Source organism: Nothobranchius furzeri, chromosome 1 (assembly GCF_043380555.1).
Source record: "Nothobranchius furzeri strain GRZ-AD chromosome 1, NfurGRZ-RIMD1, whole genome shotgun sequence".
Classification (NCBI taxonomy): Eukaryota; Metazoa; Chordata; class Actinopteri; order Cyprinodontiformes; family Nothobranchiidae; genus Nothobranchius; species Nothobranchius furzeri.
In genome coordinates, this window is record NC_091741.1 from 74,830,462 (window position 1) to 74,845,171 (window position 14,710).

The 14,710-nt window shown below is 39.2% G+C and overlaps 1 protein-coding gene across 2 annotated transcripts in view; it reads left to right on the forward strand.

Moving 5' to 3' along the window:
• The window catches only part of fstl5 (follistatin-like 5), a 279,655-nt gene that overhangs the window by 33,134 nt on the left and 231,811 nt on the right, over window positions 1-14,710 (forward strand). For both annotated transcript variants that reach the window (XM_015951097.3, XM_015951089.3), the window contains exon 2: window positions 12,500-12,641. In XM_015951097.3, the coding sequence (XP_015806583.1) occupies window positions 12,500-12,641 (142 nt within the window). The remainder of the gene's footprint in view (window positions 1-12,499; window positions 12,642-14,710) is intronic.

Sequence of the window (14,710 nt, forward strand, 5' to 3'; positions counted from 1 at the left end):
AGATAATTGAAACCTTGCTGCTGGTTTAGATGAGCGAATTGAACGGCTTTAGATGTAACTAACAACGTCAGTTCTGCACTTTAAAGGTGTGGATCACAGAAAATCAATTTTTTTAATTATCATTTCTGATTATAATCGCTCACTCATAAGTTTTTCATGCAGGCTGATCATGAAAATCTCCGCCTATCTCCTGTATTAGCTTCTGATAAAAAATAGACAGTGAAACATTAGGACAGCAGTATCCGGTCCTGGAGGGCCGGTATCCAGCACGTTTTAATAATAATAATAATAATAATAATGATGCATTGAACTTATATAGCGCTTTTCTAGACACCCAAAGACGCTTTCACACACTCTCACATTCACACACTGCTAGTGATGGTAAGCTACTTGTAGCCACAGCCGCCCTGGGGAGGTCTGACAGAGGCGAGGCTGCCATTTGGTGCCGTCGGCCCCTCTGACCACCACTAACACAGGCAAGTTGGGTGAAGTGTCTTGCCCAAGGACACAACAGCAGGATACCCCTGGCGGGAGTTGGAATCGAACCCATGACCCTCCGATCATGGGGCAATCCGCTCTACCACCTGAGCTACTGCTGCCCCAAAGTGGTTTCTCTCCTCCAACACACTTGATTCAGTGGTTGAATCATCTGTGCAGCAGCTCATCAGGCTCTGCAGAAGCCTGTTAATCACCTGTTGATTGAAATCAGGTTTGTTCAAACAGAGTTTAAACTAAAACATGCTGGACACTGGCACCCCAGGCCTAGAATAGAATACCCCTGCTATAGGATTTGAACAGCCTGACAGATCCAAGTCACACTGTCACTTAACATTCATGGAATCGCTCATCTTGACTCTTTATGAGGAAGGCTGTTGATGGTTTAGTGTCCACCAAACAGCAGAGAACGTTTTGAATAGTAGAAGCTAACAGTTAGCCTTAAAAACTCCACCACACAGCAGAACTCCTCCAGCCTTATGTTATTTGAGGAGATAAAACATCCACATTGCAGAGCAGAGTTAGTGGTAGAGTCATGTTGCTGTTAGCCAATCAGAGGCGAGATGTCCAAATATTAGGAAATAAGACTCCAAATCCTGCATTCTAAAGCTCCTTTCTCCTCCAGCTTACCCTTCTGTGTTGTTGATACTGGTGCATCTGGGATTTTTTCCCCCTGAGTATGACTTAGAAGGGATTCATTCCTATTAGAGACCACTGCAAATGTGAAGATTAAATGAGTGTTCAACAACTTTAAAGATTAGGGTTTGATGACCAAGCCGGTGGTTTTAAAATCACAAGTGAAAAAAAAGAATGTTAAACAACCTTTTTGTGTCCGAAATTCCTGTAAGCATGTAGTTAGAAGCAAAGACAACTACAGTGGGGCAAAAAAGTATTTAGTCAGCCACCGATTGTGCAAGTTCTCCCACTTAAAATGATGACAGAGGTCAGTAATTTACATCATAGGTACATTTCAACTGTGAGAGAGAGAATGTGAACAAAATCCATGATTTTTAAAGAATTTATTTGTAAATCAGGGTGGAAAATAATTATTTGGTCAATAACAAAAATTCAACTCAATACTTTGTAACATAACCTTTGTTGGCAATAACAGAGGTCAAACGATTACTATAGGTCTTTACCAGGTTTGCACACACAGTAGCTGGTATTTTGGCCCATTTCTCCATGCAGATCTTCTCGAGAGCAGTGATGTTTTGGAGCTGTTGCCGAGCAACACGGACTTTCAACTCCCTCCACAGATTTTCTATGGGGTTGAGGTCTGGAGACTGGCTAGGCCACTCCAGGACTTTCAAAATCTTCTTACGGAGCCACTCCTTTGTTGCCCGGGCGGTGTGTTTGGGATCATTGTCGTGTTGGAAGACCCAGCCACGTTTCATCTTCAAAGCTCTCACTGATGGAAGGAGGTTTTGGCTCAGAATCTCACGATACATGACCCCATTCATTCTGTCCTTAACACGGATCAGTCGTCCTGTCCCCTTAGCAGAAAAACAGCCCCAAAGCATGATGTTCCCATCCCCATGCTTCACAGTAGGTATGGTGTTCTTGGGATGCAACTCAGTATTCTTCTTCCTCCAAACACAACGAGTTGAGTTTATACCAAAATGTTCTACTTTGGTTTCATCTGACCACATGGCATTCTCCCAATCCTCTGCTGTATCATCCATGTGCTCTCTGGCAAACTTCAAATGGGCCTGGACATGCACTGGCTTCAGCAGCGGAGCACGTCTGGCACTGCAGGATTTGATTCCCTGCCATTGTAGTGTGTTACTGATGGTGACCTTTGTTACTGTGGTCCCAGCTCTCTGCAGGTCATTCACCAGGTCCCCCCATGCAGTTCTGGGATTCTTGCTCACCGTTCTCATGATCATTTTGACCCCACGGGATGAGATCTTGTGTGGAGCCCCAGATCAAGGGAGATTAAGGGTCTTGTATGTCTTCCATTTTCTGATAATTGCTCCCACAGTTGATTTTTTCACACCAAGCTGCTTGCCTATTGTAGATTCACTCTTCCCAGTCTGGTGCAGGTCTACAATTCTTTTCCTGGTGTCCTTCGAAAGCTCTTTGGTCTTGGCCATAGTGGAGTTTGGAGTCTGACTGTTTGAGGCTGTGGACAGGTGTCTTTTATACAGATAATGAGTTCAAACAGGTGCCATTAATGCAGGTAACGAGTGGAGGACAGAAAAGCTTCTTGAAGAAGACGTTACAGGTCTGTGGGAGCCAGAGATTTTCCTTGTTTGAAGTGACCAAAATATTTATTTTCCACCCTGATTTACAAATAAATTCTTTAAAAATCCTGCCATGTGAATTCATGGATTTTTTTTCCACATTCTGTCTCTCACAGTTGAAGTGTACCTATGATGAAAATTACTGACCTCTGTCATCATTTTAAGTGGGAGAACTTGCACAATAGGTGGCTGACTAAATACTTTTTTGCCCCACTGTATGTACATAAATGAAATGCACATTTAGTCAAACAACCTGAGTGTCTGTGTTAAAGCATGTTAGGAAGATTTTGTATGCCTAGATACTTTTATAAGATGCTTTAACCTTTTTAATAGGGCCATTTTCCATATTTAGACGCTTCAACTCACATCATAAATGATGTCTGTGTGCCTTGTTACAAACTCTTAGAATAACGGGATTTCACCCAAAAAATCATCAGAGACCAAGCTAGACACGGTTTGCGCCATGGCATCATTCCACCAATCAGTGCGAGGCTATAATGCGCCAAACATTGGTGTGCTTGCAGAGCCAGAAAACACCTTAGTCTCGTCTCGTGTTCACAGTCAAATCTCAAAAATAACAATGTTAGGTTTATCAAACTCTCACATCATAAGTTTGACTAGTTGTGCTAAATAAAGATAAATGTGTTGTAAATGTTTAACTCAATAAAGTGGGTGAAATCTTAGCGTGAAAATCAAATCTGCCATATTTGAACATACACCCTGAACAAGTAAAAGAAATTATGGTAAAATCTGTTTTTTTATACATAAACTTAATATTCTTGGTACCTGTAATAACAGTTAGGATATTGAATATTTAGCAGTAGTAAACAAAGATTTCTATGAAAAAATGGAGGACAGTTATTCCGCCAACCAATCTCACCATCAGTGATGATGATGAACAGGAGGAAGATGACAATGAAGCAGATCCTCATATATGAAATATTCTAAAATATTCTAATCTATATTTGATCAGAAATACTATCCATTAATCAATAACTTAACAAAAATATTCTACAGTAGTCTGTTTTTATGAAAAAAAATCATGTTTAATAATAGTGATTTATACAATATTTTGATCAGTGATATAATGTTCTAAAATTAGCCAGATTATTCTAAAGTGTCTTATTATTATCTATATTAATCAAAAATAAGGTTTATTTAACTTGTTCATGATTTACTTTACCAGAACAGGGCCAACGTCCATATTTGATCACTTTGTTTTTTTTTTTTTTTTATCGTTAAATGAGTAACTGCTGACCTCTAATATTTCCTCCTCAGCTCATGATATTGTCTCTTTATGATTTCAGGAAAACCCATTTGTCAGAGTACGTCTACATGTTAACACATTATGTGATGCTCCTTAGTTTGGAATGAGCTGGCTTGTTTTAGTCCATGGCCCAATCGTAATACTTGCACTTGCATTCTTGCGCCCTTCAGTTGCGCGATCCCGACCAGGGGTGCGAGTGCGCAGGCGTGCAGATAGGGTGGGGGACGGGGGGGATCTGTCCCCCCCAGATTCAGATCGACCCCGATCCCCCCCCCCCCCAACTAAGGCCAGAAAGAAAGCAAAATCAGAGAGCGCTTGAAGTTCCTTTTTCCAATTACATTGAATGCAGCATGACGTAAACAAACACCGACTCGAGGCGCCAAAGTGGTTGCTGCTAGGATGCAGGATGAAGCGAAAAAGGCAAGGAACGATTACTGCGTGTTTAAAAAAGATCAACAGTGTAAGTAGGCGGGACCGATCTGTCTGTTTATGCATGTTGTTATAGATTCAGTACGTTGTTGTCAGTGTTGGGACTTACTCGTTAAAAGCGCCAAAGTCTCATTGCTGACTTTAACAAGTCTCATCTACAAACATGATCCCTCATGAAGTTACTACTTTACACCAGAATACAGTGGAGATGTGGAACCTTCAGGCTGAGCAAAGTTTGGGAGTTTTTAGAGTTTGAAAAACGTCTCCCACTGAGAGGCTCCCAGTCGGGGAGAGGAGGAGATGTGTGCAACATGAAGAGCGCAAATATGAGATAAACATATAATTTCCAGCAGGTCTGGTCTTTGTTGACTGATCACTTTGTCTGGTAATGACTGACTCTGATTATGAAGCAGAATATTGACTCTGATGAAGAAATTCACTCATCCAGCCGGGAAGATTGACGCTGCTGCAGCATCAGACAGCTGGTGCTGCACGAGAGGTGTGTGGAGTTTACAAGCTCCAAACGTTGGGTTTGATGTTTTTTTAGCCTTTTCTGGGACGTGATGGATGTAGAAATGATGGTAAAACACCGCTAACGTGACAGACATACGGTCAATGTAAAAAAAAAAGCCGTCAAAAGAGGCAGATGCTGATGCATTTGTATAGAAGTCAAAGTGTGCCACATAATCATACAAAAAGTAAAATATAAAATTTAAGAGATTTATATATTTATATATGAATAAAAACTTTCCAAATATAATGAAAATTTATAAATAACGTAAAAATACGAAGGAACATCTGTTGGTCAGGCTGAAAAGTTTGGGAGTTACTGCTCTAAGTGATAAGTGAATTTCATTTTTTAAATATATTATGAGCAGTTTTTTAGGGTTTTTATGTTTTCTGTAAAGATCGGTATGCTGAGAATCATTTAATGTTTAGCATAAAGCATGAGGTTTGGTTAGTAATTGATTGGGAGAATAACAAATTACTGATTTAAATAGTGGGGCGCATCTGTCAGTGCGCCCCAGGTTAGCTGTGGCTACATCGTAGCTCATCACCATCAGTGTGTGAATGTGTGTGAATGGATGAAGAATGATACACTGTAGTGTAAAGCGCTTTGGAGTCCTTACTCTGAGAGGCTCTATACAAGTGTGGGTCATTTATCATTTATAGTGTTGGACAGGCAGAGCTTTGTTGCCAGCGTTCCACTTCATAATGGCTTCAAACACGTATATAATAGTTAGTTTTTCCGTAAACCATTGGAGGAAATTACACAAACTGACTGAGCTGTAGTTAAGGCTCTTGCAATAGTTTGTGTGTGTGTGTGTGTGTGTGTGTGTGTGTGTGTGTGTGTGTGTGTGTGTGCGCGCACGCATGTGTTTGGGGGAGTGTACATTGAAACTTTGTCCTCCCCCAGTTTGAAAATCCTATCTGCTCCCCTGCAAGTATGTAGGGTGTCCTGATTCTCAGGTGCGGAAGTTGATCATGCCGTTTTTGCGCCCTTGATCTGCACTTCACCTAAGTCTGCACTGATGAAGACTTAGGTGAAGCGCATTACCCATAATCCATTGCTACGGGAGAACAGGTTCAAGTTCCTTTTCTGAAAATGTGTTTTCTAATGAAAGTTGTTCATTTTAGGACGATTGATGTTCTGTAAGTTTTAGACAGAGCAGCAATGATTGTACACATTATTTCAAATAATTGTTTGAAAACTTTTAATCTTTTTTTTTTTTTTTTTTTTAAGTATCACAGTGGCCAGCATCCCGACATGCGTTGCAAATGACGTAATGCTCCCTGTCTCAATTTGGCAATTATTTGCACACTTGTGTACCACACACTCGAGGCCTTACTGCACACTTTCTTCAAGTGCACTTTGCTGAAGACTGCAGGGCACATTGCGAGTATTGGGATTGGGCCTACGTGGAGCTACCTGGTTTTGCATCAAAATATGTTCCTTCATCAGATAGAGTTTGGGTTTTGTTCTACCGTCACAAGCTGCCAGCTCTGTGCCTGCTTCCATCCACTTTGTGGAAAAAGTGATACTTTAACAAATAAACTATACCTATTTTATTTTCATCATCCCATACATTTGATCATATCATTGTGTGGCTCCTAAGCCTATGCATGCTGCAAAGGTTTCATTCTAAGTCAACTCAGACCCTATCATTGTTTGCCAGTACATTTTTAAATCTAATCAAGCTTGTTTTACATCATCAGCACTGGTCAATTAGTTTAGTGGTCAGTCTAATAATAATAACTTTTTGGAAACATGGATGCTGCAGGCAGCTGTACAATTATGGAGACATGAAGCAATGTACTGTATGTGAGCAACTGAGTTTAGGCAGTCTCAATTTTGGGGTAGATCATACAGAAAATAGATTTGCTCACTCAAACAAACAAATGAATAAACAAAGTGGATATAAAACTGTATAAAATTTACTTAAATAATTATAGGATTTCTTTGACTCCAGTTATTACATTTCATTTATCCAGTGATAAAGTCAATGGTCTATCTGCTGTTCTGCATTATTCCAGTAGTTTGATGTCTGTTAGATTTTTATATTTATTCAAGTATAATTGTATGACTTGCACTGTTTAATATTCAGTAAGTCTTAAGGAAAGTTTCCATAAAACCTATCAGATGAAAACAAACAATGCTTTATAAGCATCATAATTAAAACATAAAAGACAATAAACCAAAACAATTAAAAAATCATTAAACTAATGAAAAATTTAAATCACAGACAGTTATGGCAAAAGTGATTTAACAGGGTCAATTGGAAATTAGCTCTGACTTAGCATGTTTTTGGTCAAATAAAACAGTAATGTTAGCTAAGTCTAGATAAGTCTATTGGTTAAATTCTGGTGATACGATACGTATCACGATATGGGGAGACGATACAATATATCACGATATTTGATGATAAATTCAGTCAGACGATTTTAGGAGTTTTAAACTGAATTCATGGTAGGAAAATTCAATGAAAAACTGTCCAAACTGAAAGGAAACATGTTTAACATGAGGTATCTGAACCATAACAGAGGGATTTACATTTCAGTGGTGGAAACAAAACCCACTGCACACTGCTGCCAACTAGCGGTCGGCGTTTGGATTGCACCAAAATAAATTAAAATACACACGTTTGAATGTAAATTCTTCCTGAAAATTTGATACATGGCTTTTGAATATCGATATATTGCAGGAACAAATATTACAACATTTTCTTACATCCCAAGCTGTAGATTTAAAGTAGGAATATTTGTATTTAACTTAAGTGAAAATTTTTCTTTAATTTTCTAAATAAAATGTCCTGTGTTATAGACTTTTGTACTTCTATTACTATTTCTAGTAAATTACATTGTGTTTAATGGGAACCATCTAACTCCCAGTAAGGTCCGGTCAGTGTGGTGTACACTGGACTGTGTGGATTTTACTGTCGTTAGCTTGCCCAGTGTATTGAGTGGTACAAATATGCTGTATAAAATGGATGGGGGAGGTGGTGTAGAGCTTCTGTGAGCTTGTCAGACATGATTCATTGTGTACATAGTGGAAAATGGGTAGTCTTCATTTGAAAGTCAATGCCAAGGCTTAGATGTGCTCTGGGGGATCTAAAACTACATGTCAAAGTTATGATGGCATCCCTTGGGGGTTCCAGGGAAAACTTTCAAACTGTTTGTTTCTTCTTTTTTTTCTTCAAAACAAACATATCTTCAGACTTCCAGCATTTATGAGAGCATGTACACTCTCCTATACGAGAACTTTGTATATGCCCCCCACAATATGACAGTGTTCCTTTTACAGAGTGCTATGCCTTGCAGGGACATGTGGTGTAGTATCAAAATTGTGTCACGATATTTTCAAGAAATGTGCTATCATATTAGCAAATTACTATGTATGGTTTTTATGACCCATTGTGCATATTGATAATGTACACCTGTTGCTAGAAGGACACTGCAGCTTTGAATAGCAGGCCCCATTGAAACCAGAGACTAAAGGCTGATTCATGCTTCTCCGTCAGCTCCGCAAGGGACAGACACGCACGGATTGATGGAAGGGTTTTGCTCTCATACTTCTCCGTCTCCTGGGGAGTGTTGCAAAGCAATTCCCCGGCACGACAACAGAAGGCGTAGTGCTGTTATGTGCTATGCTCCTGTCATGTATCCAGTCCAAGATAGTGTTTATTAGGGATGAGCCGGATACTCGTTTCAGACGAGTATCCGGTACGGATAAAGCATTTTTGACGAGTACGAGCATGAAACGAGTAAAACCCTTAAATACCTGTAATCGTGCTAAAGGAAAATCCTCATTGGGTAACTGACTGTCTTAACGCTCTGTGATTGGCCAGTCAAATAGAGCGCCCACCCCTCCCTACACACAAAACTCAGCAGCCGGGAGCTCCCAGCTCAGTCCGTGTCCGGTCCATCCACGCACACGCACAGACAGTAACGGATCTTGTTGGGTATTTTTATTTAATCAATCCAGGCATACCTCAAAGAAAGTCCAACACACGCAAAGGGGTTAGAAATATTATGTTGTCAATACCATTTATCAATAAACTCTAATAATCAACAACCAGATTTTGCAAAACCGGAGAGAAATAAAGACGCACCAATGGGAGGTCTGTTTGTCTCTCTCTTCAAGCCGAAGCTCTCAAAAGGTTTTATTCACAAGTAACATAGCACACACACATTAAAGATAAGCTCACCCACTTTTTGTGATAACAGAACTGTAGACTTACAAGGCTGAACTTCCCTGCCGGAGCCAAAGGAGAATACCAAAATATAAACAAGGATTGAACCTTCATTTGACTTCAAGAACACCAGATGGCACCCAGACAAAATCATTTTCCATGCATCTAATACTGTATTCACCACTTTAAATGTGAATAAGGCTAATGAACTCTGTTTGAAAGAACAACATTATTAACAAGAGAAGGTGAAAATCAGTTTTTATCTAACAGATCTCTCTGTGCTTTCTTCACTGTTCATGTTTCTTCAGCACTGATGTTTTCTTCAGTTTGCTTCTTTTTAAAGTTACTTTAAAGTTATTTAAAGTTACCTTTTTCGTAACGTACGTGGTGCATTTGACAAGACAGCTGAAAATGGCTCGTGCTGCGTCGGTAACTGCCTCCGCCCCGGTCGGGGTTTTTCTTTCCCCTCTCTCCTCTTCCTCAGGATCCACTCCCTCTTTCCTATTCACTCTCTCTCTTTCTTTACAATTTTTAATCACAATTGTCTATTTTTTGCTCATTTAAAATATATTTTAATCATTTTCTAAATTCTTTTTTCTATTTTACATGTTTTGTTTTTGTGAAGCGCCCGTGATTTTTATCTTGAGAGGCGCTATAGAAAAGATCTTTTCCACTGCTAAGTGGAATTTAGTGCCAGGTATTAGCCTAGTAGCCACATAATTCATGTCTATGGTGGTAGGGTTCTTTTGGGGCTATTCTAGGGCAATCAACTTCATTTTACTTAGGGGTGGAATGTCTCTAAGTAAGTGAAAAATTGTGATTTTGACATTGTAAATGATGCATCACAAAACCCTCTATGAACAGGTGATGCATTTGGGGTGGTGGAATGAATAGAATAGACTTCATAACATAAAAGTAACATCCAAGCACTCTTCTTTTTTATATTAGTTTAAAAATCCATAACCAAGTTATAATTTATAATCAGCTGAAGAAATGTGAACCTAACATATAGCTATATATATATCAGCAAAGTTAAGGTCTTAAAGTGCTAATGTATCAGTGTCAGACACAGCAATCTGCAGCAGTTAGCCCATTAATAACCCATCTAGCCCTTGGATGACACAAAGAAGTTGATGATTGTGCCTACAAATATGGTAATGCGTCTAGTGTGTTTAAATGTTAGTGCTAGAAGGGAAATGGGACAGCTGCTGCTGATAGAGTTGCTACTTTGAACTTCACTATAACACATCTTGCATAATTAATGGAAAATTACGATATTAATAATGCCTTATCATCCAAAGTTAATGTGTCTACAGGGGATTGGTGAGGGTTTGAATTCTAGCTTTAAACATTACTTTAGAAAAATTTTACATGTACACTTCAAACCAAAAGGTTTCTGCTTTCAGATTAATCGGAACATTTTCATGTTTAATCCACTAAACAAGACCAAGCAATTGACTGAAACTTTCTTAGTAATGAACGTTTTGTTTTGAACAGAACATTGATGAAATCTTTAAAGGCGTGGTTCACTCATTATAGTCGGTCACTCTGAGTTTTTCATGCTGTCTAAACATGAAAATAGTCTCTTGTATTAGCTTCTGATAGGAAAAAAGACGGTGAAAATCTAGGACCTGAAAATCCTCACAGATCTATGTCACACTTTGAATTAGCGTTCATGGACTCACAGATCTTGACCCACAATGGGGAAGGCTATTGTTGTTTTAATGTCCAGGAAACAGCAGCGGACATCTCGGCTAGTTTATGCTAACCTTTAGCATTAGCAACTTCACCACGTGGCAGAAGGTCCTCCATGCAGAGCAAACAGAGTTAGTGGTAGTGTTACATTGCTGTTATCTACTTTGGGGTGAGATGTCCAACTATCAGAAAATAAGACTAAAGCCTGCTGTCTGAAGCTCAGCTGTGATGTGGGCAACTTTTAGGTCTGAGAAATGGTGCACAGTAATGAGTAGAGGACCCAGAAAACATGGTTTTCTGTGAGACAGACAACAAGATGGTCAAATCATTGGTTTCGAACTCAGCCGTGCTATTTGCTGAGGTTTTGAGACAAATGCGAGAGAACCACTTAAATAATTATTTTTTTTAATCTCCACAATATATTTATTGCTATAGCGCGTTAAAAGGTTGTTAAGAGACATAGAAAAATTAAGCTAGTTTGTTTAGCAGATTTGCCGTTCACTTCAAAAAGCCCATTTGTACTAGAGAAATTTTCATTTTAACTACACATGCTATTATGGTGCACAGACTTTTTCTACACTTTGCCATGCAAAATGTGTTTGAATGATAAAAAATGGCTTTAAAGATGAAAATGTGCAAAAAACCTGGAGGCATCAGGGAGTTCATGGAGGCAACATAAGTCACAAAGTCAAGCAACAAAAGTCACAAACTTTCGGTGTCTAATGTTGGTCCTGCACATCACAGTGACGCGCTTCTCTTCTGGTAGAACCATAACCTCCAGTGAGTAGCACGTGTGCTCTGAAGTCTGTCACAACAGTGCCATTGTTGTCAGACTGTGTGTCACTCCACTAGAACAAGGAAGCAGGGTCACCATACTGCTGTCAGTCATGTCTCTCTCTCCATTGAAGTGAGATGAGCAGGCACAGGAGGATTGAGATTGCCAGAAAAGTACAGCTCAGTGTGAGTGGAGTCAAATGTGTGAATCACTTCTGCATACCAATAAAGGTGAGGGATAAAAAGGTGCATTAAATGCATTTCAGGTTACACTTATCAGAATGTGTTTGTGGATTGTAATGAGGAGTCTGAGAATGCTGATACAAGTCACGCATTTGTCATGCCTTTCCTTGCTTGAACTAAGTTGTATCTGACAGACATTTTTATCGGGCATGTTTCTCCCACAAAGTCCTGTTGTATTTAATTCATGTCATGTAAAGGTCAGACTTGTTCCCGCACAACACAATGAATAATTGAAAATGCGTTTATAGTAGAGGTGTAAAGTGAACTTTCCCATTCTCATACAAAAATATTTGAACGGCGTCTCTGCACGAGAGCTGCTGAAGATCTTATCTCTTCACTACATCACAGTTACTTGATTTGGACACTCACCTTAATTAATCCACAGCCTTTACTTTAATTGCCTTAACATATTGGCTCTTTGTCTTTCTTATCTAGATTTTCTCATGACATCTATTTCCCCATAATTGATTCAAAAGGAGATCTAATCTCATTGCTGAGTGTGTGGCAAGTATTGATAGCTTTAGTTTAAACCAGCGACAGTTTTGCAGTTCTTATTGTCTACACTAATTACAACATGCTTGATGAATTGGCTAGGCCAGCAGGTATTGAACCTGCAGAGTGTTGGGAGAAGAAACTCACTATTTTTGTTTTGTTTCTGACAGGAGAAGTCCAATGAAGACAGCCCAATGGTGGTCGCTTGCTGTCTTAGTGTTGGGACTCACTGTGCTTGGCACCAGTGGGAGACCCAACAAGGAGGAGTTTGGATCACAACCCTATCGACCAGTCATTAAATTCCGGCACAAGGTATTGATTCATCTTTTTTTTTCCATTTACTGTCTACAATAATGAGACTTTGTGCCAAAAATGAGGATAATTACAGTGGGACTTTCTTGTTGCATTAGATAACTATTCTATTCTACTGAAATAATACTAATAAAGACAGAAATTATAATCCCTCCTTCTGTGCCAGGAGACATACTTTGCAAAGTCATCATCAGATTCATGTTAAGCACATCTGGCACAGTGAAGACGTTTTCATCATATTTTAGCTGAATGTTATAAGTGGAACATGTAATTGAATGCTCATTGAGCAAGTGTAGGGTGCAGATCCCCAATTCAAAACCTGCCTCTTTTATTCATTTCACCCGCTGCCTTTTCAAGAAAAAAAAATAATTTTTAATTATCTAAACTAATTGCATGCAGTGGTTTATTTTTCCACTTTGACTGGTTTGAAAGGGGGAATTTTTTGTAAAACACACCCTTTGCATTCTTTTGTGCTGCGATGTGGGTCTCCACTGTCTCTTTAAATACTCCAAACATAAAAAAATGTATGCGCCTAAAGGACACCAGATCAAAAAGTCCCCATTTGTGATGTCACAAATGGGGGAATTGGCCATAGAACCACCTCTCACATGCAAAAGACTGGTGCTGCTGGAGGAGCAGCAGCTTTACTCCACGCCCCTCAGTCGCTTTTGAGCTTCTCAGCTTATAGCAGCCTGATTGGGATGGGTGGGCGTGGCCAGCTGCAGCTTGTTTTCTTAAAGTGACAGAGCCCTGAAACTGCTCTATGTGAAAAGGATTTAGTCCAAAACACTTCATAAACATATGTTGTATTGACCTTGTAACTTAAAAAAGAAAGTTGTATAACCTTTATTTTAAGTCAAATCTGTTAGAGCAAATTGTAGAAAAGGGTTCAAATTGTAGACCTTGAGTTAAAGTGACACTATGTAGTTTTTAACCATTAATCTCTAGAAATATCCATTGCAATGTTGTTGTAAATGAATTAAAAGACACCCTGTTGTTGAAAATTATTGGTGGTTTCATAACATATAACCATAAAAACTGGGAGCGGGTCTAAGTCTCTGGGCAATGCCACATTGGATGCCATGTTTCCTCCTACGGAAGCCCGTGAGGGCAGAAGACATTTACTGATTTGTAATAAAAGGTTACAAAACTTTCAGAATTAATAACGTTGTTCTTTTACACATTTACCTCTTCACTCATTGCAAGTGGTGAAAGTTAATCTGATCTAATGGCCATCTGTTGGTAAGGTCTTACTTGAACACAAAAATAATGCTTGCTTGCAGTGATGTAAGTATCTACTGCCCCCTATCGCCAGAGAAACTACACACTGTCACTTTAAGAGGAGTTGAATATTTTATTCAGAAACTGGATTGAGGGTTTTGCCCCCCCCCCCCCCCCCCCTAAAAAACAAGAACAAAAACATACATGTTTACATTTTTATTCATTGATACACACTCCCCTTGTCCTGACTGATGATAGGAATTAGAAGGTGTTATGTTTGCTAGGTCTGCTTTACAACTTCTGACTAAATTAAGCTTTTAAGATTATTTTCAGGGGGGTAAGGAAAGAAAACCTACTTGGAATAAAAGGATAAAGAGACTGGTTTAGGGTGATGTTGGGACAAGATGAGGAAAGCACAAGAGGTTTTCAGAGGAAACAGATGGTGGGAACGTCATTGGACTGTATCAGAGCTAAATAAGATGCCAAATGTGACAAAAAGCGATTAAATAAGCACAAAGGTCAGACATGTTCTGACCTTTAAAACACAATCTTGTGAAAACAAACTAAAACATGTGGACTGCTATTCCAATTTAGGAAAGTTATGCTTTATTTCACTAAATAGTCCTTTAAGAGCTGTATTAAATATTAGGAGAAGCAAGACAGTGTTTGATGTGAGTCTGAAAGAGCTGAATCGCAATTCAAATCATCCTTATTTCCATTGTGGTGACCACAGGTTCACTCCTTAACACACATCCGGGGTTGAATCAAAGCATGGAAAGAAAAGAAAAAGTTTCCCAGAGTTTCTCTGTTATATGTTGTAAAGGAGATACTTTGAAGTCTATGGAGCA